Source organism: Eriocheir sinensis, unplaced genomic scaffold (assembly GCF_024679095.1).
Source record: "Eriocheir sinensis breed Jianghai 21 unplaced genomic scaffold, ASM2467909v1 Scaffold64, whole genome shotgun sequence".
Lineage (NCBI taxonomy): Eukaryota > Metazoa > Arthropoda > Malacostraca > Decapoda > Varunidae > Eriocheir > Eriocheir sinensis.
In genome coordinates, this window is record NW_026111987.1 from 325,564 (window position 1) to 348,712 (window position 23,149).

The 23,149-nt window shown below is 45.1% G+C and overlaps 1 protein-coding gene across 1 annotated transcript in view; it reads left to right on the forward strand.

Moving 5' to 3' along the window:
• The first annotated feature begins 4,106 nt into the window (after positions 1 to 4,106).
• The window catches only part of LOC126993587 (glutamate--cysteine ligase-like), a 174,991-nt gene continuing 155,948 nt past the window's right edge, over positions 4,107 to 23,149 (forward strand). Inside the window, exons 1-3 of the mRNA XM_050852721.1 lie at positions 4,107 to 4,268; positions 4,834 to 4,849; positions 20,843 to 20,878. Coding sequence (XP_050708678.1) covers positions 4,119 to 4,268; positions 4,834 to 4,849; positions 20,843 to 20,878 — 202 coding nt within the window. The 5' untranslated portion in view covers positions 4,107 to 4,118. The remainder of the gene's footprint in view (positions 4,269 to 4,833; positions 4,850 to 20,842; positions 20,879 to 23,149) is intronic.

Below are 23,149 nucleotides of genomic sequence, written 5' to 3' on the forward strand. Positions count from 1 at the left end.
AAAAGACAGAGACTGAGGTGGAGAGATGGAATCCAGAGAAACATGGAGCGACTGGGACTAGAAGAACAGGACGCGCAAGACAGAAGTTACTGGCGACAACATATAAGAGCGGCCGACCCCGTCAGGGATGAAATAAGGCAGAGAAGAAGAAGAAGAAGAAGAAGAAGAAGAAGAGAGTGTGTGTGTGTGTGTGTGTGTGTGTGTGTGTGTGTGTGTGTGTGTGTGTGTGTGTGTGTGTGTGTGTGTGCAAAAAATAGTAAGCTACTGAATTTTAATCGAAATTTTCGATCAGCAACTAGAGATATTACCTCAAACCCCATCAAGCAACATTAGTTGTACACGACCTGTTTAGGTGCGGCAGACTGCCTGCTTGACGCCATTAAGATTTCTTTCATACATCTTAAGACACCGATTTCTTCTCGACAAACTCTGTCCGGCTTAACGACGGCGTAACGGTGCCCTACTGATGAATGAAAGATGAGTAGTGTGAACAAGGACCCGTACAGCCCCTATCCATTTCGCACCCTTGCAGCTGCCGCCTTGTCAATACTGATGACACGATCGACACAATTAGTTCGTTGTTTGGCATCATAAACGAAAGGTTGATTGAACATACTGCTTCGCGGCAGTTTGTATTCATCATGGTGAAGTCCATTTCGATTCTTTGTAGTAAATAACTAAATTTAGCCTTGCACATTCTGAAGTGTTATTAGAATTTTACTCAATTATCTGGATTCCAGTCCAGTATTCACCCTCATACTTTCTCTTTTTTTATGACTGATATACCCATATTTTTTTCCTCTTTCCGCATATTATTTATTGTTTCTCTTCTGATAAAAGAGTAATTACCGACAACCTCCTAATGGTCAGAGAATGAGTACCCATAACCTTCACCATGCCCGTAGCATCTCTCCTCCTCTAAACCTCACCTTCTCTTCCTTACCGAAACACAGGTTCCTGAGGCTACTGACAGCAATCTCTACTCTGTTCCCTCCTACTATCTCTATTCTAAATTTCAATCCAAAGCTGGATGTTGCGCCTACGTGCGCAACGACATCACTTGCTCTCGTGCCCACGACCTTGACTCTTCTGAATTTTTCACCATCTGGCTAAGACTTCATTGTCATTCTATTACTAAATACATCTGTGCTGTTTATCTCTCACCTAACTCTACCAACTATGTAAAATTCTTTGACTATTTGAATTCTAAAGTGGAGCACATCTTGACTCACTCTCCCTTCGCTGAAATCTCCATCCTAGGAGATTTCAATGTTCACCAGCTTTGGCTTTCATCCTCTTTCACTGACCATCCTGGTGAACAAGCCTACAACTTTGCTATCCTCAACGACCTAGAGCAGTTGGTCCAGCACCCTACACGTATTCCCGACCGTCTTGGAGACCGGCCCAACATTCTAGACCTCTTCCTTACCTCAAACCCTTCTGCTTATTCTGTCAAACTGTTCTCTCCGTTGGGCTCTTCCGATCACAATCTTATTTCTGCATCCTGTCCTATCGCTCCTGTACACCCTCTGGACCCACCGAAGAGGCGATGCTTCTGGCATTTTGCTTCAGCTCGGTGGGACGACCTGAGGATGTACTTTTCCGATTTCCCGTGGAATGATTATTGCTTCCAGGATAGAGACCCCTCTGTGTGTGCTCAGCGCATCACAGAGGTGATTGTCTCTGGAATGGAGGCATACATTCCTCGTTCTTTCTCTATTCCTCACGCTAAAAAGCCTTGGTTTAATCACGCTTGTTCTCGTGCTGTCAATAATAGAGAGGTAGCTCACAAAAGGTACCAGAGCCTTCAAACTAATGCTAATTATGAACTTTACATTTCTGCCCGAAATCGTGCCAAATCTATTCTCCGACTAACCAAAAATTATTTCATTAATAGAAAATGCCAAAACCTTGCTTTCTCTAACTCTTCCTGTGACTTCTGGCATCTAGCCAAAACCATCTCCTCCAACTTCACTTCTTCATCTTTCCCTCCACTCCTCAGTCCTGACGGCAACACTGCCGTCTCATCTGTCTCTAAGGCTGAACTCTTCTCTCAAACTTTTTCTAAAAACTCCACTCAGGACGATTCTGGGCATATTCCTCCTACTCATCCCCCCTCTGACTCCTTTATGCCTGTTATAAAGATTCTTCAAAATGATGTTGTCTATGCCCTCTCTGGCCTCAATCCTCAGAAGGCTTATGGACCTGATGGAGTGCCTCCTATTGTCCTTAAAAACTGTGCCTCCGTGCTGTCACCCTGCCTGGTCAAACTCTTTCGCCTCTGCCTGTCAACATCTACCTTTCCTTCTTGCTGGAATTATGCCTTCATACAGCCTGTGCCTAAGAAGGGTGACCGCTCCAATCCCTCAAACTACCGTCATATAACTTTACTTTCTTGTCTATCTAAACCTTTTGAATCAATCCTTAACCGGAAGATTCAAAAGCACCTTTACACTTCTGACCTTCTATCTGATCGCCAGTATGGGTTCCGCAAGGGGCGTTCTACTGGTGATCTCCTAGCCTTCTTAACTGACTCTTGGTCATCCTCTCTTAGCCGTTTCCGTGAAACTTTTGCTATTGCGCTGGACATATCAAAAGCTTTTGATAGGGTCTGGCACAAATCTTTGCTTTCCAAACTACCCTCCTACGGTTTCTATCCTTCTCTCTGTACCTTTATCTCCAGTTTCCTTTCTGACCGTTCTATTTCTGCCGTGGTAGACGGTCACTGTTCTTCCCCTAAATCTATTAACAGTGGTGTCCCACAGGGTTCTGTCCTATCTCCCACTCTTTTTCTGTTGTTCATTGATGATCTTCTTTCTAAAACGAACTGTCCTATCCATTCCTACGCCGATGATTCCACTCTGCATTACTCAACTTCTTTTAATAGAAGACCCACCCTACAGGAACTTAACGACTCAAGGCTGGAGGCTGCAGAACGCTTAGCCTCAGACCTTACTATTATTTCCGATTGGGGTAAGAAGAACCTGGTGTCCTTCAACGCCTCAAAAACACAGTTTCTCCACCTATCCACTCGACATAATCTTCCAAACAACTATCCCCTATTCTTTGACAACACCCAGCTATCACCTTTCTCAACACTAAACATCCTCGGTCTATCTTTAACTCAAAATCTCAACTGGAAGCTTCATATCTCATCTCTTACTAAATCAGCTTCCTCGAGGCTGGGCGTTCTGTACCGTCTCCGCCAGTTCTTCACCCCTGCATAGTTGCTGTCCATATACAGGGGCCTTGTCCGCCCTCGTATGGAGTATGCATCTCATGTGTGGGGGGGCTCCACTCACACAGCTCTTCTGGACAGAGTGGAGGCTAAGGCTCTTCGTCTCATCAGCTCTCCTCCTCATACTGATAGTCTTCTACCTCTTAAATTCCGCCGCAATGTTGCCTCTCTTTCTATCTTCTATCGATATTTCCACGCTAACTGCTCTTCTGAACTTGCTAACTGCATGCCTCCCCCCCTCCGGCGGCCCCGCTGCACTCGACTTTCTACTCATGCTCATCCCTATACTGTCCAAACCCCTTATGCAAGAGTTAACCAGCATCTTCACTCTTTCATCCCTCACGCTGGTAAACTCTGGAACAATCTTCCTTCATCTGTATTTCCTCCTGCCTACGACTTGAACTCTTTCAAGAGGAGGGTATCAGGACACCTCTCCTCCCGTAGTTGATCTTACTGTCGGCCACCTCTTTTTTTTTTTTTTAGGAGCAGCGAGTAGCGGGCTTTTTTTTTATTATTGTTTTCTTTTTTTGTGTGCCCTTGAGCTGCCTCCTTTGTTGTAAAAAAAAACAACAAAAAAACGGGGAAGCTATGGGAGTGCTTAACTCCTTCTAAAATCTCATAAGCCACCTTATAAGTTCTTCGTGTGAATACAAAGGCGTTTGACGGCGTCAGGACATTGGCCTGTCTGTCGGAACGAAATGAATCGTGTGAATCGGTCTTAATTCGTCAGACACCTGCGAGGCGGCAGGAGAGCAGCTGTAGCAGACAGAGATAGGAGGCAGCAGATAACAACACACCTGTAATCTACTGTAACATCAGGGTGAAGCGTCAGTACAGTTTTGAAGCTGGTGTGTACAGGTTGTGCCATTTGTGCTGCGCCATGGGTCTTCTCTCAAAAGGCACGCCGCTGTCTTGGCCTCGGACCAAGCAGCTCGCAGACCATGTGAGGGAACACGGTATCAGGCAGTTCATCAACCAGTACCATCAGCTCAAAGGACGCCAGGGGGATTGCCTCAGGTGGGGGGACGAGGTGAGTATTGCTGTCGACCTGTGTGTGTGTGATACTACTAACACACACACACACACACACACACACACACACACGTCAGGTAAATTGAAGGTGAGTGAGAGGTAAAAGAGAGAGAGAGAGAGAGAGAGAGAGAGAGAGAGAGAGAGAGAGAGAGATTTACATAGATTTACAGAGATAATGAGGCCACACAGACCCCATGGTCCAGATTCATTGATCTGTCCTTAAACCTAAGTGATTCTACATTAATCAGATAGCTCCAAAACTTTGCATTTCTACTCTAGGTAGTGTTAAGTTGAAGAAAGTGTCGGTAAACCTAAGTGATTCTACATTAATCAGATAGCTCCAAAACTTTGCATTTCTTCTTTAGGTAGTGTTAAGTTGAAGGAAGTGTCGGTCGAGCTTGTTTTTAAAGGAGTCGTGCTACGAGAAAGGTGTCCTATTTTGAGTGAAAATGTGAGTCAGAAGAGAAAATGAGTTATGCACACCAAAAAATCGACCGCTACTTTAACGGTACCATGGTACCGTTCAAGTACCGGTACCTTTATCGGTAACCATTACCGAGTAGTACCGGTACATTATCGGTAACCATTACCGTTAAAGTACTTGAACCCTAACGTACCCATTACCGCTACTGGTACCGGTTGTATTCCAATACCGGGGCTTAGTGACACGCTCGTCAGCCATGCCTGTCTGTGGAGTGTGGAGACGAGTTAGGCGTTGCTGTGCTGAGTCGCTGCCCGTCTCCCCGCCACCCGCCATGATGTCCTGCGTTGTTGCTCTGATTCTCCCTCCCGCCTCCATTATTTTTTTTAACTTATCTATTAGATAATTCTTCATGTTCGATTCTTTATCTTTAAGGTTTGCTAATATATACTGTTATTTTCTATCGAAAATAAATATTCACTTCATTCAGGGGAGAGAGAGAGAGAGAGAGAGAGAGAGAGAGAGAGAGAGAGAGAGAGAGAGAGAGAGAGAGAGAGAGAGAGAGAGAGAGAGAATATTCATATCACCGAGATATCCACTCAGGCACTCAGTCTCAGCCTCACTCGTGTCAGTAAGAAATAAGGGACAGCATGAGCGACTGGTCAGTATCGGTTCCGGTACCGAGCAGTCTGGTATCGGTACCGTACCGTATAGCTGGTACCATTAGTAGAAGTACTGGTGCCGCACCTGCCCACCCCTATCGATTAGTGTCGTGTCAAATCAAGGCAAGCGGGAGGGTTTACCCCGCGCTAGTACGCTGTTGCCTGACGTCGCATTTACAGGCATTTACGAGCAGAATTGTGTTATTATCTTCTGTGAAGACTACGACATGATGCCTAGACCGAAGAAGCACATACTTCTGCGGGGTGAGCATGCCAGGAAGGCTACAATTTAAGAGCCTTTGTTGCGGCAAGGCAAGCAGCTGCCGCAAGCCCACGTGTTCAACACTCCCTCGCCGCGCTGCCTCCCAAGCCAGCTACAACCACTATAGTGAATCCAGGAGGAACTGACGGATTGGGGGGTGCCCCGCACCGCACCGTGCCACACACTCTCAACACTTCTCGCTTCCTGTCATATGTCAGCTATTTACTACCTTTAAATGAATTTGATTGAATAATTGGATAATCCAATAAGGTCATATAGCGTTAAGATTGTTTCGTTTTTAAGATAATAACACATATTTTGTATAAATACCACGACACTTGACAACGTTGTATTCTTCCTTACCGAAACACAGGTTTCTGAGGCTACAGACAGCAATCTCTACTCTGTTCCCTCCTACTATCTCTATCCAAAATTTCAATCCAAAGATGGATGTTGCGCCTACGTGCGCAACGACACCACTTGCTCTCGTGCCCACAACCTTGACTCTTCTGAATTCATTGTAATTCTATTACTAAATACATATGTGCTGTTTATCTCTCACATAACTCTACTAACTATGTATAAATTCTTTGACTATTTGAATTCTAAAGTGGAGCACATCTTGACCCACTCTCTCTTCGCTGAAATCTCCATCCTAGGAGATTTCAATGTTCACCACCAGCTTTGGCTTTCATCCTCTTTCACTGACCATCCTGGTGAACAAGTCTACAACTTTGCTATCCTCAACGACCTAGAGCAGTTGGTCCAGCACCCTACACGTATTCCCGACCGTCTTGGAGACCGGCCCAGCATTCTAGACCTCATCATTACCTCAAACATTTCTGCTTATTCTGTCAAACTGTTTTCTCCGTTGGGCTCTTCCGATCACAATCTTATTTCAGCATCCTGTCCTATCGCTCCTGTACACCCTCTGGACCCACCGAAGAGGCGATGCTTCTGGCATTTTGCTTCAGCTCGGTGGGATGACCTGAGGATGTACTTTTCCCGTGGAATGATTATTGCTTCCAGGATAGAGACCCCTCTGTGTGTGCTCAGCGCATCACAGAGGTGATTGTCTCTGGAATGGAGGCATACATTCCTCGTTCTTTCTCTACTCCTCACACTAAAAAGCCTTGATTTAATCACGCTTGTTCTCGTGCTGTCAATGATAGAGAGGCAGCTCACAAAAGGTACCAGAGCCTTCAAACTAATGTTAATTATGAACTTTACATTTCTGCCCGGAATCGTGCCAAATCTATTCTCCGACTAACCAAAAACTCTTTCATTAATAGAAAATGACAAGACCTTGCTTTTTCTAACTCTTCCCGTGACTTCTGGCATCTAGCCAAAACCATCTCCTCCAACTTTACTTCTTCATCTTTCCCTCCACTCCTCAGTCCTGACGGCAACACTGCCGTCTCATCTATCTCTAAGGCATCCCCCCTTTGACTCCTTTATGCCTGTTATAAAAATTCTTCAAAATGATGTTTTCTATGCCCTCTCTGGCCTCAATCCTCAGAAGGCTTATGGACCTGATGGAGTGCCTCCTATTGTCCTTAAAAACTGTGCTTCCGTGCTGTCACCCTGCCTGATCAAACTCTTTCGCCTCTGCCTGTCAACATCTACCTTTCCTTCCTGCTGGAAGTATGCCTTCATACAGCCTGTGCCTAAGAAGGGTGACCGTTCCAATCCCTCAGACTACCGTCCTATAGCTTTACTTTCTTGTCTATCTAAAGCTTTTGAATCAATCCTTAACCGGAAGATTCAAAAGCACCTTTCCACTTCTGACCTTCTATCTGATCGCCAGTATGGATTCCGCAAGGGGCGTTCTACTGGTGATCTCCTAGCCTTCTTAACTAACTCTTGGTCATCCTCTCTTAGCCGTTTCGGTGAAACCTTTGCTATTGCGCTGGACATATCAAAAGCTTTTGATAGGGTCTGGCACAAATCTTTGCTTTCCAAACTACCCTCCTACGGTTTCTATCCTTCTCTCTGCACCGTTATCTCCAGTTTCTTTTCTGACCGTTCTATTTCTGCTGTGGTAGACGGTCACTGTTCTTCCCCTAAATCTATTAACAGTGGTGTCCCACAGGGTTCTGTCCTATCTCCCACTCTCTTTCTGTTGTTCATTGATGATCTTCTTTCCAAAAGGAACTGTCCTATCCATTCCTACGCCGATGATTCCACTCTGCATTACTCAACTTCTTTTAATAGAAGACCCACCCTACATGAACTTAACGACTCAAGGCTGGAGGCTGCAGAACGCTTAGCCTCAGACCTTACTATTATTTCCGATTGGGGCAAGAGGAACCTGGTGTCCTTCAACGCCTTAAAAACACAGTTTCTCCACCTATCCACTCGACACAATCTTCCAAACAGCTATCCCCTATTCTTTGACAACACTCAGCTATCACCTTCTTCAACACTAAACATCATCGGTCTATCCTTAACACAAAATCTCAACTGGAAACTTCATATCTCATCTCTTACTAAATCAGCTTCCTCGAGGCTGGGCGTTCTGTACCGTCTCCGCCAGTTCTTCTCCCCCGCACAGTTGCTGTCCATATACAGGGGCCTTGTCCGCCCTCGTATGGAGTATGCATATCATGTGTGGGTGGGCTCCACTCACACAGCTCTTCTGGACAGAGTGGAGGCTAAGGCTCTTCGTCTCATCAGCTCTCCTCCTCATACTGATAGTCTTCTACCTCTTAAATACCGCCGCGATGTTGCCTCTCTTTCTATCTTCTATCGGTTTCCACGCTGACTGCTCTTCTGAACTTGCTAACTGCATGCCTCCCCCCCCTCCCGCGGCCCCGCTGCACACGACTTTCTACTCATGCTCATCCTTATACTGTCCAAACCCCTTATGCAAGAGTTAACCAGCATCTTTACTCCTTCATCCCTCACGCTAGTAAACTCTGGAATAATCTTCCTTCATCTGTATTTCCTCCCGCCTACGACTTGAACTCTTTCAAGAGGAGGGTATCAGGACATCTCTCCTCCCGAATTTGACCTTGCTTTTGGACACCTCTTTTGTTACCTTTTTAGGAGCAGCGAGTAGCGGGCTTTTTTTGTTATTTTTTTTGTGCCCTTGAGCTGCCTCCAGGTAGTAGGTGGGCGAGAAAGGGCGTCAGCGATGCAGTTGTCACGCCCCTTGGTGTGGTGAATTTCGACGGCGTAGAGCTGGAACATCAGAGACCACCGGAGGAGGCGTTGATTAGAGAACTTGTTGCGATGAAGGAAGGTCAGGGGGTAATGGTCTGCGTATACTTGTAGAGGCTGGCTACCAGCTTGTAAATAGTGCTCAAACTTATGGATGGAGTTAATGATAGCCAGAAGTTATTTTTCCACGGTACTGTAGTTATTTTGATGTTTTTTGAACTTAGTGGAATGGTAGGCTATGGGATGTAGGATGCCGTCTTTTTCTTGGAGGAGGACGGCACCTGAGGCGATGTCACTGGCGTCGGTATGCAGGACGAAGGGTTTTGTGAAGTCGGCCGCCTGCAAGACTGGTCCTTGAACCAGCATATTCTTGAGTTGGTTGAAGTCTTGCTGGCAGTCTGGGGTCCACTTGTACCCTACGGTTCCGCTGGTGAGCTTGGTCAGAGGGGCAGCGGCTTCTGCGAAGTTGGGGCAGAAGCGGCGGTAAAACCCCGCCATGCCGAGGAAGCGACGCAGTTCCTTGCGGGTAGCGGGAACCAGGTACTGAAGGACGGCAGCGACGTTGGCGGTTTTGGGTACCACGCAGCCGCTGCCTACTTGGTGGCCTAGATAGGATACAGTTGCTGCTCCAAACGTTGTTTTTTTGTCAGCTTGACCGTGAAGTTCGCCTCTTGTAGCCTGTGGAGCACTTCTTTGATCTGCTGCAGATGGTGTTGTCAGTTGCTTGAAAAGATAAGAATATCGTCTAAAGTACACAGATACCCCATTTATGCCTTGTAACACCAAGTTCATTGCTCTTTGAAATATGGCTGGACAGTTTATCATGCCAAAAGGGGCCACAAGATATTGAAAGAGCCCAAAGGGAGTGATGAAGGCGGAGATGAGTTGAGCCTCTTTAGTAAGGGCGACCTGATAATATTCTTTTAATAAATCCAGCTTTGATGCATACTTAGCATTACCCACTTCATCGATAAGGTCATCTACCCGAGGAAGAGGGTAGGCGTCTGGCACGGTTAGGCGTTCACTCTGCGGTAGTCTGTGCAGAAGCGGAGCTGACCGTCCTCCTTGGCAACGAGGAGACAGGGAGAGGCCCATGGAGAACTGCTGGGGATGGCCAAACCCTGTTCGAGTAGATAGTCCACCTCCTTCTTCATTTGTTCTCGCCTCTGAGGGTTGAGCCTGTATGGAGCCTGGCGAATAGGTGTCGTTCCGGGAAGTAGCTGCACATCATGAGAGAGAACATTGCAAAGTTTTGGGTTGTCGCCAAAGATGGCGCTGAATTGGTTGATGAGTGATGCAATGTCCTTAGCTTGTGATGGAGAGAGATAAGAAAGATGTTGATCCAGGTGTTGAAGGATGTAAGAGTTTTGTTGCGTGTCTGTTGGGTGTGTTGTGGTGGTATTTGACATACACAAAGGGATAACAATGTCATCATGACATACACGCGGAATACTAGATGAACAAACAGAGTGTGGTAGTCAGGGGCAGGATCTGGTTTGGAGCCAGGTTCAGATGACTCAATTGAGTCGAGTGAATCGGCACCAGTGCTTGGCTGGGATGCAGGGGCTGGATGCTTACTTTTATATAGTTTTAAAAGGTTTACATGAATAAACTGAGTCGACTTGCGACGGTCAGGGGTGCTGATGACATAATTGTTGTCTCCTACTTTCTGCAAGATGTTATAGGGACCATGATACTTAATTTGCAAGGGTGATTTAGGGGCTGGAATGAAGGCAAGAACTTGATCACCCTCATTAAATGTTCTGATTTTAGCCTTCTTGTCAAAATTTACTTTCATGTTTGTTGAGCGTGATTTAAGTTGTTTCGGGCAAATGATCGAACTTTAGATAGGGTTGCTTTTAAGAGGGTTGCTTTTAAGCGATCTAGATAGTTAGTGACAGAGACAAGCTTATGAGTGGTTGAGTCTAGTAGCTTGTCCTTAACAACCCTTAGTGGCCCTCTCACTTTCCCTCCGAACATCAACTCGAAGGGGGAGACTCCTAAGGACTCATTAGGTGCTTCTCGAAAGGCAAATAGCATGTAAGAAAGAGCGTCATCCCAATCGAGGTCTTGTTCGTGACAAAATTTACGTAGGAGATTTTTTAGTGTTTGATGGCAACTCTCTAGAGCTCCCTGTGACTGCGGATGGTAAGTAGTAGACAGCGTTTGTGTGATGCCCAGCTCATTCAAGACTGCTTTAAATAGATCGCTGGTGAAATTAGTGCCTCGGTCACTCTGGATCTCCTGAGGAATCCCGAACGTGGTGAACAATTGACTGAGCTTTGAGACAATAGTTTTAGAAGTGTTGTTTTTGATGGGAAAGGCCTCAGGATACCCAGTTGTGGGATCAAGAATTGTTAGTATATATTGATTACCCTTTTTTGTTATCGGCAATGGACCAACAATGTAAATGACTATTTTTGAAAGGGTTCCGAGGGAGCAGCAATGGGTTGGAGGGGATAGGGGGTAATAGGTTGGTAAGGTTTGCCTGCAACTTGGCAAGTATGACACGAGTTAACATGATTTTTTACTTCTTCCCTAAGTCCTGGCCAATAAAAGTCTGTCAGGATCTTCTCACTTGTTTTCTTGATCCCCAGGTGGCCGGCAAAACTTTCATAAGCAATCTCAAGAACAGGTTGTCTTAGAACAGTTGGCAAGACTATCTGATGGGCTTCGGCCCAAGTAGCTTCATCTGAAACTTTACCTGGTCGAAGCACTCTCATAAGAATCTGATCCTGCTCGTAGAAGGAGGGATAGTGAGTGATTTGGTCTTTGGGAGTGACTCTATTGTAAAACTTTGCCAAGGTGGAGTCTTCCCGCTGAGCCTCTGTAAGTACTTTATTTGTGAATAGCTGATTGACTTCAGCAGAGGAGTGACTGCCTTTAGGGGGTGAAGGTGGTAATTGATCAGCCCTTCTAGACTGTGCAATTGTGATCACACAAACAGGAAATAGATAAGGTTGTTGTTTTTCCTCAAGGTGCTCGGTGAGGTTTTGAGGTAACAACGTTTCGCTGATCACCAAAGGTGGAAGGACTGAACCTCCGGCTAAGTCATTGGGTAGTAGGAATTCAGAATTGGGAATTGGCAAGGATGAGTCGTCACTGACTCCCACTATCACTTCTCTTTTTATGAGGGGATTATCAAGGTGTACACTCTGGCTAAGGGAATGGAAAAGGGTTGATTAAAATCGTTGATGTACACCTAGTCACCTGTATAACACTGCTCTATATCTGGGACTGCTGACTTCAGTATGATTGATTGAGCAGAGGCAGTGTCTCTTACGATTCTGACCTTATGAACATTATTGGGGTCAAGGTGAACAGTCCCTGTTGATATAAAAGGCTTAAAGGGATCATTAGGTGGAGTGGCTATGAGGGGAACTTGAAGATAAGCCACTGGTTTTGAAAATTGGGCTTTAGCTGCTTTGCATTTGGGATTAGGACAGTTCTTTATGAGGTGGCCCGTTTGTTTGCAAAATGGGCAGAAGAGCGCTGTCTGGGAACCACTACCTACTGGCTTAACCGACCCTGAAACACCTGCTCCTGACTTTACAGTTGATGCAGCCTCAGCTTTTCTCTCTCCCGAGGAGGCAGGACGATTAATCATGGAAAAAATCGTCCGCTAACTGGGCGGCTTCGATTAAGTCTGTTTCCTCCTTGTCGGTGATGTGGACCATTATGGAATATGGTAACTTCCTTTTGAACTCTTCCAGTGCTACAATATTAACAAACTCTTCAAAAGTTGTCATAGCAGCTGATTTGAGCCAACGGCGAAGAGCCCGAAGCTTTTCAGAAGCAAACTCCAAATAGGTCTGGTGAGGAGTTTTAGACATCTTGCGGAAAGCTTGTCTATAGCCCTCGGTTTTTATGGAATAGGCTGCCAAAATTCCTTTTTTAACTAGGTCATAATCAGTGTTGTTTTCGAGACCGTTCAAGATAGTTAACGCTTTAGGAGTGTGTTTTGGTTTAAGCAGCCATGTCCAGTCTTCTCTTGGGAGCTCGAGGTGTTCAGCTGAACTTTCGAACTCTGGATCTTTATCAGAGAATTGAGGGAGTAAAGGTAGGTATTTTGTGATCTTTGTATTATGCTGAGGCTGAATTATAGTTGATTTTAATTGAAACATTTGTAACTCATGCTCTCGCTCTTTTTCTTTTTCTTCTCTTTCTTTTTATTTTTCCTTCCATTGCATTTGTGCATATTCTCTTTCTCTTTCTTTCTCAAGCTTTTCATATTCTAGTTTCATTTGCAGAGATTGCATTTTTACTTTCTCGATCTCCAGCAGAAGGCTCGAGTCTTGAGGTATACTGGAACAGGGGTTTTCTTCCCCAAGATGAGCTTAAATGAGGGTTCTTAATTCCTCTTTTCGAATGTCCGAAGGGAAAGAGATACTAAAGTTCTGAGCGATATATTTTAAATTTTTATTGTTACTTTGGCCTCTTTCAGCTCAGCGACCGACGGGTTACCGACAAATTCATCCAAGTTGAGAACGTGCGCCATCATGAATCAAGTTGCTAAAAGAAAGCTTTATGAGCTTGTTAATGCAAGGAAGCTTTAAGAGCTTGATAAGATGTCGAGGAATCAACCTTAAATACTTCCGAGTCCTTACCCAAAGTTAATTCGTGACATAAGTTTCGTTGACTTCGAGTCGAGTTAGGATTAAGTTGAGTTGAAGTTAGTAAGATTGACTCGAGTCAAAACGATTGAGGTTAGTGGGACTCGTTTATAGGAGAGTCGAGTGAGTCAATTGACTCGGGATGAGGCGAGTTAAGTGAGTTGCGAGGTGAGGGGAGCGACCCCTAAGTGTGTGCTTCTGAATAAATATATATATATATATATATATATATATATATATATATATATATATATATATATATATATATATATATATATATATATATATATATATATATATATAAAATGCCAAAACCTTGCTTTTTCTAATTTTTCCCGTGACTTCTGGCACTTAGCCAAAATATCTCCTCTAATTTCACTTTTTCTTCTTTCCCTCCTCTCCTTAACCCTGACGGCAGCACCGCCGTCTCATCTATCTCTAAGGCTGAACTCTTCTCTCAAACTTTCTGGAACAACTCCACACTAGACGAGACTGGGCATATTCCGCCTCACCCCCCCGCCTCTCTGACTCCTTTATACCTTTTATTAAGATTCTTAAGAACGATGTTTTCTATGCCCTCTCTGGCCTCAACTCTCAGAAGGCTTATGGACCCGATGGAGTGCCTCCTATTGTCCTTAAAAACTGTGCCTCCGTGTTGACACCCTGCCTGGTCAAACTCTTTCGCCTCTGCATGTCAACATGTACCTTTCCTTCCTTCTGGAAGTACGCCTTCATACAGCCTGTGCCTAAGAAGGGTGACCATTCCAATCCCTCAAACAACCGCCCAATAGCTTTACTTTCTTGTCTATCTAAAGCTTTTGAATCAATCCTTAACCGGAAGATTCAAAAGCACCTTTCCACTTCTGACCCTCTATCTGATCGCCAGTTTGGGTTCCGCAAGAGGCGTTTACTGGGGATCTTCTTGCTCTCTTAACTGATTATTGGTAATCCTCTCTTAGCCGTTTCGGTGAAACTTTCTCAGTTGCGCTAGACATATCGAAAGCTGTCGATAGAGTCTGGCACAAGTCTTTGCTTTCTTAAACTGTCCTCTTACGGTTTCTATCCTTCTGTCTGTTCCTTTATCTCCAGTTTCCTTTCCGGTTGTTCTATCTTTGCGGTGGTAGACGGTCACTGTTCTTCCCCTAAACCTACCAACAATGGTGTTCCACAGGGCTCTGTCCTATCACCCACTATCTTCCTGTTATTCATCAACGATCTTCTTTCCATAACAAACTGTCTTATCCACTCATACGCTGACGACTCCACTCAACTTCTTTCAACAGAAGACCCTCTCAACAGGAATTACATAACTCCGGACTGGAGGCTGCAGAACGCTTAATCTCAGACCTCGCTATCATTTCCGATTGGGGTAAAAGGAACCTTGTATCCTTTAATGCCTCAAAACTCAATTTATCCAACTATCAACTCGACACAATCTTTCAAACACCTATCCCCTATTCTTTAACAACACTCAGCTGTCACCTTCTTCAGCACTAAATATCATCGGTCTATCCTTAACTCAAAATCTCAACTGGAATCTTTACATCTCATCTTTCACTAAATCAGTTTCCTGGAGGTTGGGCGTTCTGTATCGTCTCCGCCAGTTCTTCTCCCCTGCACAGTTGCTATCCATTTACAGGGGCCTTGTCCGCCCTCGTATGGAGTATGTATCTCACGTGTGGGGGTGCTCCACTTACACAGCTCTCCTGGACAGAGTGGATTCTAAGGTTCTTCGTCTCATCAGCTCTCATCCTCTTACTGATAGTCTTCTACCTCTTAAATTCCGCCGCCATGTTGCCTCTCTCTCTATCTTCTATCGATATTTTCACGCTGACTGCTCTTCTGAATTTGCTAACTGCATGCCTTCTCCCATCCCGCGGCCCCGCTGCACACGACTTTATACTCATGCTCATCCCTATGCTGTCCAAACCGCTTATGCAAGATTTAACGAGCATCTTCACTCCTTCATCCCCTACACTGGTAAACTCTGGAACACCTTCCTTTATCTGTATTTCCTCCTGCCTATGACTTGTCCTCTTTCAAGAAGAGTGTATGAAGACACCTCTCCACCCGTAATTGACCTATCTTTTGGCCACTCTACTATTTCTGTTGTTGGGAGCGGCAAGTAGCGGGCTTTTTTTTATACACTGTTTTTGTTGCCCTTGAGCCGACTCTTTTGTTGTAAAAAAAAATAATAACCTCGAAAATAAGCTTATTTCATGTGCTGATGATACAACTCTATACTCCTGTGTTCACTCTCCTAGCAACAGAGGTGAAGTTGCAGCATCTCTGAATAGGGGCTTGGAAATGATCACCGCTTGGTGTCAACTTTGGGGCGTGAAACTTAATGCTAATAAAACGCATTCTGTTACCATCAGTAGATCCCGTACCTTGAATCCATCTCATCCATGTTTTCATATTTTTCGTGAACAGATTAATGATGTTTCTAGTATTCGTTTGTTGGGAGTCACTATTCTAAACTGACATATGAGGAGCACATCCGTTCCATGTCTTCCACTATTGCACAGAAGACAGGCTTACTTCGTAACAGCTTCAAAATATTTGCTTGTGACTCATCTGTAATCAAATCTTTTTATGCATTCATTTTGTCCCACTCTGAGTATTGTGCTCCTGTTTGGATGTCCGCTGCCAATTGCCAGTTAAGGTTACTTGACAGAGCTATCAATTCAATTATTTTTTGTTTCTCCGGCACTTATTTTTTATCTTGATCATCGGCGTTAAGTTGGTGCCCTTAGCATTTTATTTAAAGTTTTGTTTAAGAATAATCGGCATCCCTTACACAATGCTTTGCCTGGTCCTTTTACTCCCGCCCGGGTCACGAGGATGGCTCTTAGTCAAAATGATCTTGCTTTTAATCCTATGAATTTTTGTACGACACAATTCTCACGATGTTTTCTTCCGTCGTCGACAAGTTTATTGAATCAGTTACCCAATGAGAATGTCTTTTCTGCAGACATTTCTACATCTACGTCTCGTGTGAATGACTTTTTGAAACAGTAATTTTATTTTTCCTCCTTTTGGCTTTGACTGACCCGTTTCTTACCTATTCCAGTACCTTTTGCTATTTTTTTGTGTTTCAACTTGTTGCACCCTGAAGGGAGGCTTTGGTAGCTTATTATAATAATTATAATAATATTTTCTGCAACATTAACCCGTACAGTACTGGCCGATTTATATAATTTTCACACTCCAGTACCGGCCTTTTTTTTTCTGAAAATTTTTACTTGTGATGGCAAAAGTAGAAAAAAAAGGAAAAAAACATATGTCATGGACTTAGTTTTCGCTGGAGAATTCCATGCAGTGTTTCCACGGTGCTGGAAACGACCCCTGTGATAGTTTATGGAGGATTTGACAAGTGATAGAGGCCAGGTAGCCCATTTTTTGTTGCACACAGGTGTAGAATACTCCAGAGAGTACCATTTCATGGGGTAGAAGTGTGAGATTTTCAGAATTTTAGCTCACTCGTACACATATAACACCTTACACAAACGGTATTTTCTACAAACAAACAAAGGCGGCTCAATATAGTCTATATCCTCCTCATCTGGCACATAATCCTTGTCCGAACCAGAGTCTTCTTCAGATGAGGAAACCTCAAATTCGCTGTCTATTGCCATAGCCGCGGCTGTGGCTCATAAAGAAATAGGCCGCCCCGACACTTGTTGTTGTTGTTGTTGTTTAGGGCCGCGGCGATCTAGTCGCTCACCTGAGCCCTGGTATGGTGGCGTGAGGGCTTCACAGGCTGCCCCGTCTTCCTGACGTAGGCGCAGGTGAGGCGGATGACAGGTTCCTGCCGTGAGGGGTGGACGCTTGCCGCCCCCGCGGAGTTGGTATCGGAGCAGCACTCGCTGGGAGTGGACGGGTGGGCAGTGCAGCTGGAGGTGCTCAATGTTCTCCTCGACGGTCCTGCACCAGGGGCAGTAAGGGTCGGGGCCAGGAGCAGGCGGTGGAGGTGAGCGCTGAGTCGTGTCGGCGCCGCGACATTGTTTATACTTGATTGTCATGAACTCCTCATTCCAGCGGACGAGTCCAATATTCTTACACTCCAACGGGTCAGTGCACAAGAGTGGGCGGAGCTTATTCAAATCATATTATCGCCTATTGCTGCCAATGCTGAAATATTCGTGTGATGCATGACCCACTATTACTTAGTGCATGGTGTTAGGTTATTAATAAATAATAACCCATAGCCGTGAGGGCTGGATTGACCGTGAGTCGGCGGTGCATCTTCTCTTCCGCTTGTGACCCAGCCTCGCCAGGACGTACTTCTCCATCTCCCGCACCACGTGTTTTTTTTACATCGTGGTGATCTTCCTACCATCTGTAGGCATCCACGAGTCAGGCGACTGTGCTTCAAGTCAGGGAAGCCCTTGGGAGGTTACGAGAGGCGTGTTTGCTGTGTGGAGCACCTTGGGAGGTTACGAAAAGTGGCAGGAGGACTCATCGTGGGCGTGAGACCACGTGGTTTCCAAGCGGGCTTCAGGCGCGCCCATCCACGCAGCTAAGTACATTTCTTGCCTAGGGTAGTTTAAGCCATTTAGCTAGGTAGCTGTATGCCTGGATTAATTTAATTATTCCTTATTTCCAGAGAGTTTTCCTTGTTGAGTTGAATAAACTTGAGAGCAGGTTCAACTGGTCTTTGCTTACGCTATGTAGTGTGATTGGTCAAAAATAAGTGACTAGAAGGGGGCTGTGAGTCTGAGAACTTCGTTTTCAGATAATTTATTTTATATTTTTATTGCTGAGAATACGTCGAGATCTTCAGAAGTCCAGACCTTTTTCAAGAACCCCACATTAATTGACGCCCGGAACAGGAACCTGACCTCACACTCCATAGGAGAATTATTGGCTGTTAGGCTCGTGAAGTAATTATCTAGCAAGATGTCTATATCACAGTGGAAACAGGAAGCGGAATAGATAGGGTTAAATGCCAAAGAAACCAAAGAGTACCTACTCACAGAGCAAGAGAAAGCGAGATAAAAAGAAAGGGCGCAACACCAGCTAGAATTACGGAAACTGGAAGCTGAGAGAGAGAGAGAAAAGGAGGCCCATGCAGTAAAATTGGCCGAGCTAGCGGCGAATAATGGTAGTGGTACCAACTCTCAGAATAAAAAAAGTATTTTCCCCAAAGCTTAAGCTTAATCATTTCAAGGAAGGTGACAAGATTGATATAATTATTGCGCGGTTTGAGGAAGCCGCTAATTTAATGCAGTATGATGAGGTCACCAAGCGTGTGCAATTCATGAGTCTTTTTGAAGGTAAAGCTTTGGAGGTGATTCATTGATTGGATGAGGACTCTCGTGAGTATATGGATATGAAGGAGGCATTATTGGCAGCTTATGGAATGTCAGTTTATGATTTAAAGAAACAGTTTTCCTCTGCCTCCATAAATGACGATGGGACAGCAATTCAATTTGCTGCTCGCCTCAAGGGGTACTTAGAGCAATGGATCAAGAAAGACGGTGCTGCGGAAACCGTCGAAGGTGTGAAGGACCTAATATTGCATGCGCAGTACGTAAAATCCTGCCCAGATGAATTAGTCATGAGGCTCAATACAGACAAGGTGAGGAACTTGGAAGTTGTGACGGAAATGGCTAATTCTTATTTTGAGGCCTGCGGTAGGACGAAAAAGCCTGAAGTTAAAAGCAGTAACATGCAGAGTGATGCCTCTGGAAGAAAGATGGCTTCCGGCGACGCCACCACAGGTGCGATTAGCCGCGCGTGGCATTCCGCCAAAAGTAACCAGAATAATGCACCGCGTCCGAAAGCTGGAAGTTATGGGCCGCGACCGAATCAGGGTAACTACTCTAAGTGGCACCAAAATGCTGCAGTAAGGCAGGAAGGTGTAACGCAGCATGGGAATTTTGGTAGAAAGCAGGGTTCGCCACAACATGTGCTTTCCGTGAACGGCCAGTATCGAGATGAGGCGCAGAATCAATGAATATTGGCCGGAACAGCCACAAATCAGTACGATGATCGGTTGAACTTGAGTAAAGGTTGGGTAGGAGACCGAGAGGTTACGGTGATGAGGGATAATTGTTCTACCATTTGTACACTGAGGCACAGCTTAGGTAGAAGCCATGAATTCACAGGCGAACGGAGAAAAATATGGCTGTTGAATAGCGTGCCAGTGATAGCTCCTGAAGTCAAGATAAAAGTCAAGTCACCCTATTACATAGGCTGATTTAGTGATTGGCAACATTCCCGGAGCTACTAACGGGGTGGGTAAAAATGCAGTGACTCAAACACCTAAAGCGGTGTTAGATCCAGAGGATTTTGGGGAAAGTGAAAGGGTACAAGGAAAAGGTGAGCCTCAGATTGGCGCAGCAGTAGTGACACGAGCCGCTGCTAAGCGTTAGAGTACTGTTAGGCCTCTCATTGTTACATCTCCTGGAGATCTAACTAACAGCGAGGATGTAAGGAAGGAGGTGGAGAGTGACGCCACCCTGCAGGGGGTCAATCAACGTCTGCAGGAAAACAGTGTCATTCAGCTGAACGATAAACCGCGTCAGTTTTATCAAGCAGCGTGGCTTATTATATAGCCAGATTATATCTCCCTCTGGTGAAAAGAAATTGCAGTTAGTTGTGCCTGCGAGATACAGAGAGGCTGTTCTCAAGTTAGGTCATAGCACTGCTCTAGGCGGTCATATGGGAAGAGCCAAGACACTCGCTCGCATACAAGCACATTTTTACTGGCCAGGGATAGACCAGGAGGTAGCTAGATTTGTGAGGTCATGCGATGTATGTCAAAAGACTATAGATAGGGGAAGGGTAAAGCCTGCTCCCTTACAGCTACTACCCATCATTGACTCTCCTTTTGTGAGAGTAGCGGTAGATTTGGTGGGGCCAATAGAGCCCCGAGCCAGCGATGGTTCCCGGTATATTCTTACGCTTGTAGATTTTGCCACGCGTTGGGCAGAAGCAGTGCCGCTCAAGAATATTGAACGCAAAACTGTGGCTGAAGCTCTCATGACCATATTTTGCCAAGTAAGTATACCCAAACAAATACTGAGTGATCGAGGTACTCAGTTCACCTCAGGGATGATGGAGGCAGTACTCAGTCTGCTAGCGTGCAAAGGGTTACGCACCACGCCCTACCATCATATGGGAAACGGATTGTGTGAGCGTTTTAACGGCAAACTTAAGAAAATGCTTAAACGCATGGCTGTCGAACAACCCAAGGAATGACCTAGGTACCTTGCTCCTTTGTTGTTCGCGTACAGAGAAGCCCCGCAGAGTTCCACAAGGTTCTCTCCGTTTGAGCTAATGTATGGAAGGCTTGTTAGGGCCCCGCTACAGTTACTGAGCTGTTGGATGACAATGTTCCGGACCCGAACGTCAAGAACACGTACCAGTACGTGTTAGATTTAAATGATAGGTTGAGAGAGACCTGTAACATTGCTAAGGAGGCGTTACTCAAAGCAAAACAAGTACAGAAAAGTTACTACGACCGGAAGGCAAAGTTGCGTAAGCTCAGTGTCGGAGAACAGTGCCTAGTTTTGCTTCCCACAGCGAGCAACATGCCTTACGAGACCTTACGAGGTTCAGGAGGTCAATGACCTTAGTTATATTCTCCTAGTTGATGGACACCCTAAACGGTTCCACATCAACATGTTGAAACAATACTACCGGCCAGAAGCAGCCGCAGGTTGCTTGTGAGAAAGTGAGTATGATGAAGAGAAGGTGAGGTGTCTGGAGTTAGTTAAAGCTCACTATTCTCAACCTCAGATCGTAGATGTGGGAGCGGCAGTAGTAATACAGGATGATGAGGACGGCGAGGCTCCTCTCACTGTCTCTTCTAGAGAGACAGAGTCAGTGCATGACGTGACGTTGGGAGAAAAGTTAACCCCAGAAGAGAGGGAACAATTAGCATCGTTACTAGAGGATTATGCAGAGTTTTTTTTCTGACAAACCTAAGATTGCTCGGGTATCAGAGTATCGAATCGAGTTGACGAGCAAGGAGCCTCTCAGACAAAGGCCTTACCAGATTCCTTTACGACTGGTAGACGCCGTGAAAGCGAAATCAGTGAAATGGAGGCCGTGGGTATCATAGAGTGATCAAATTTCCCCTACTGCAGCCCCATGGTTGTCGTAAGGAAAAAAGAAGGAGGAATTAGGATTTGCGGTAGAAAAAGAGCTCCTTGCAGTAGTAGAGGGAATTAAGAAATATTATTTTTACAATTATAGCGATCAGTTCGTTCTCGAAACTGATCATATACCCCTAGCCAGTTTGAAAACTTCTAAGAACGCAAATACACACCTGATGCGTTGGGGGTTGTATCTCCAGCAGTTTCAGTTCACGGTAAAGTACGTAAAGGGACAAGCCAACGTTGGGGCGGACTTCTTGTCGCGTCTGGTAGCAGAGTAAGATGGTCAAGGTGGTAGTGAGGTATGGGTGCAGTAAAGTGACAGGGTACTGGATGCGTACTCTATACCACGGTAAACGAGGATCAAGCCTCTACCTGTGGCCCCTGAAATTACACCTCACCCATTGTGAGCAGTGGGGGGATTCTGGAGCTGCCCCGTGTAGGCCACTCGGCTTCCTGCAGTCTTCCCGTGTTCTTATGTTCTTATGTTTTAACTAAGTGACTGAAGTGGACAGGTTAGGTGGCTCGGAGACTTTATGTTCGGATCTTGGGACCTCAGATTCAGCCATCCGGCCATGTGTTTTCGAGCAGATAGGAACTGTCATAAACTGTAGGTGGTGGAGTCGTGAATGCAACCCTGAAAAAGCTGGTTTGGCCCGAAAGTTTTGCGGCATGCTTAAAATTTAAGTTGCATGGTATGGTGCATGGTGTGATAATGTAGGAAAAATTAGGCAGATAGCCAGGAATCTATATAATAAGTTACACCATTTTACACTAACCTACGTCTACTCCACATCTGTCTCACCTACACTGTGTATGCATACATAACACCACTTACATATTGTGAATAATTGTGGCGAATTTCGCCAAACCCTCTCTAACAGGTAATGAGTAGTAACAAATGTACGGAAGTGGGGGTAATTGGAAGTGGAGGGGACTGGAAGTGGGGGTTGGGGGGTCAGCGGGGGGGTTACGGAAGAGGGGGTATCTGGACCCCCCCCCTCCCTACACCCCCCCCCAACCCATCTCTTTAACCTTTTCACCAACCTCCCCCCCCCCTCACCCCCTCTCGGACTAGCGTACGGAAGCGAGAGGGTGACGGGAGTAGGGGTGCCCAGCCGGGGGGGGGGGGGGTGACGGGAGAAGGGGTACTTGAAGGGTTAAGATAAGATCTTGGACCCTCGAATGACCACGAGATTATAATCACGGAAAAGGTTAAGGACATTAGGTTAATGACCAGGCTGGAATATGAATTTACTCTCTAATGCAGGTCCGAAAATAAAATGAAAAATCGCCATTGAACGTAAGACTCGATAAATTATTTAAGTTTTTGCTGGATGTATTGCATCATTATCTTCTTATTTCTCATTTCTCAACTTGTTTCTAATTATTTCTTTCCTCAGATTATATATATATATATATATATATATATATATATATATATATATATATATATATATATATATATATATATATATATATATATATATATATTTTACTCCGGTTATTTGGTGCCATCTAACCCTAAACACTGCAGCACCGTCTTTTTTTTCTGATTTTGCATTAATTAATGTCTTATATCTCATTTCTTAACTTCTTTCTTCTTATTTCTTTTCTCAACTTGCATTTCTTTATATTTTCTGCCTGCTCT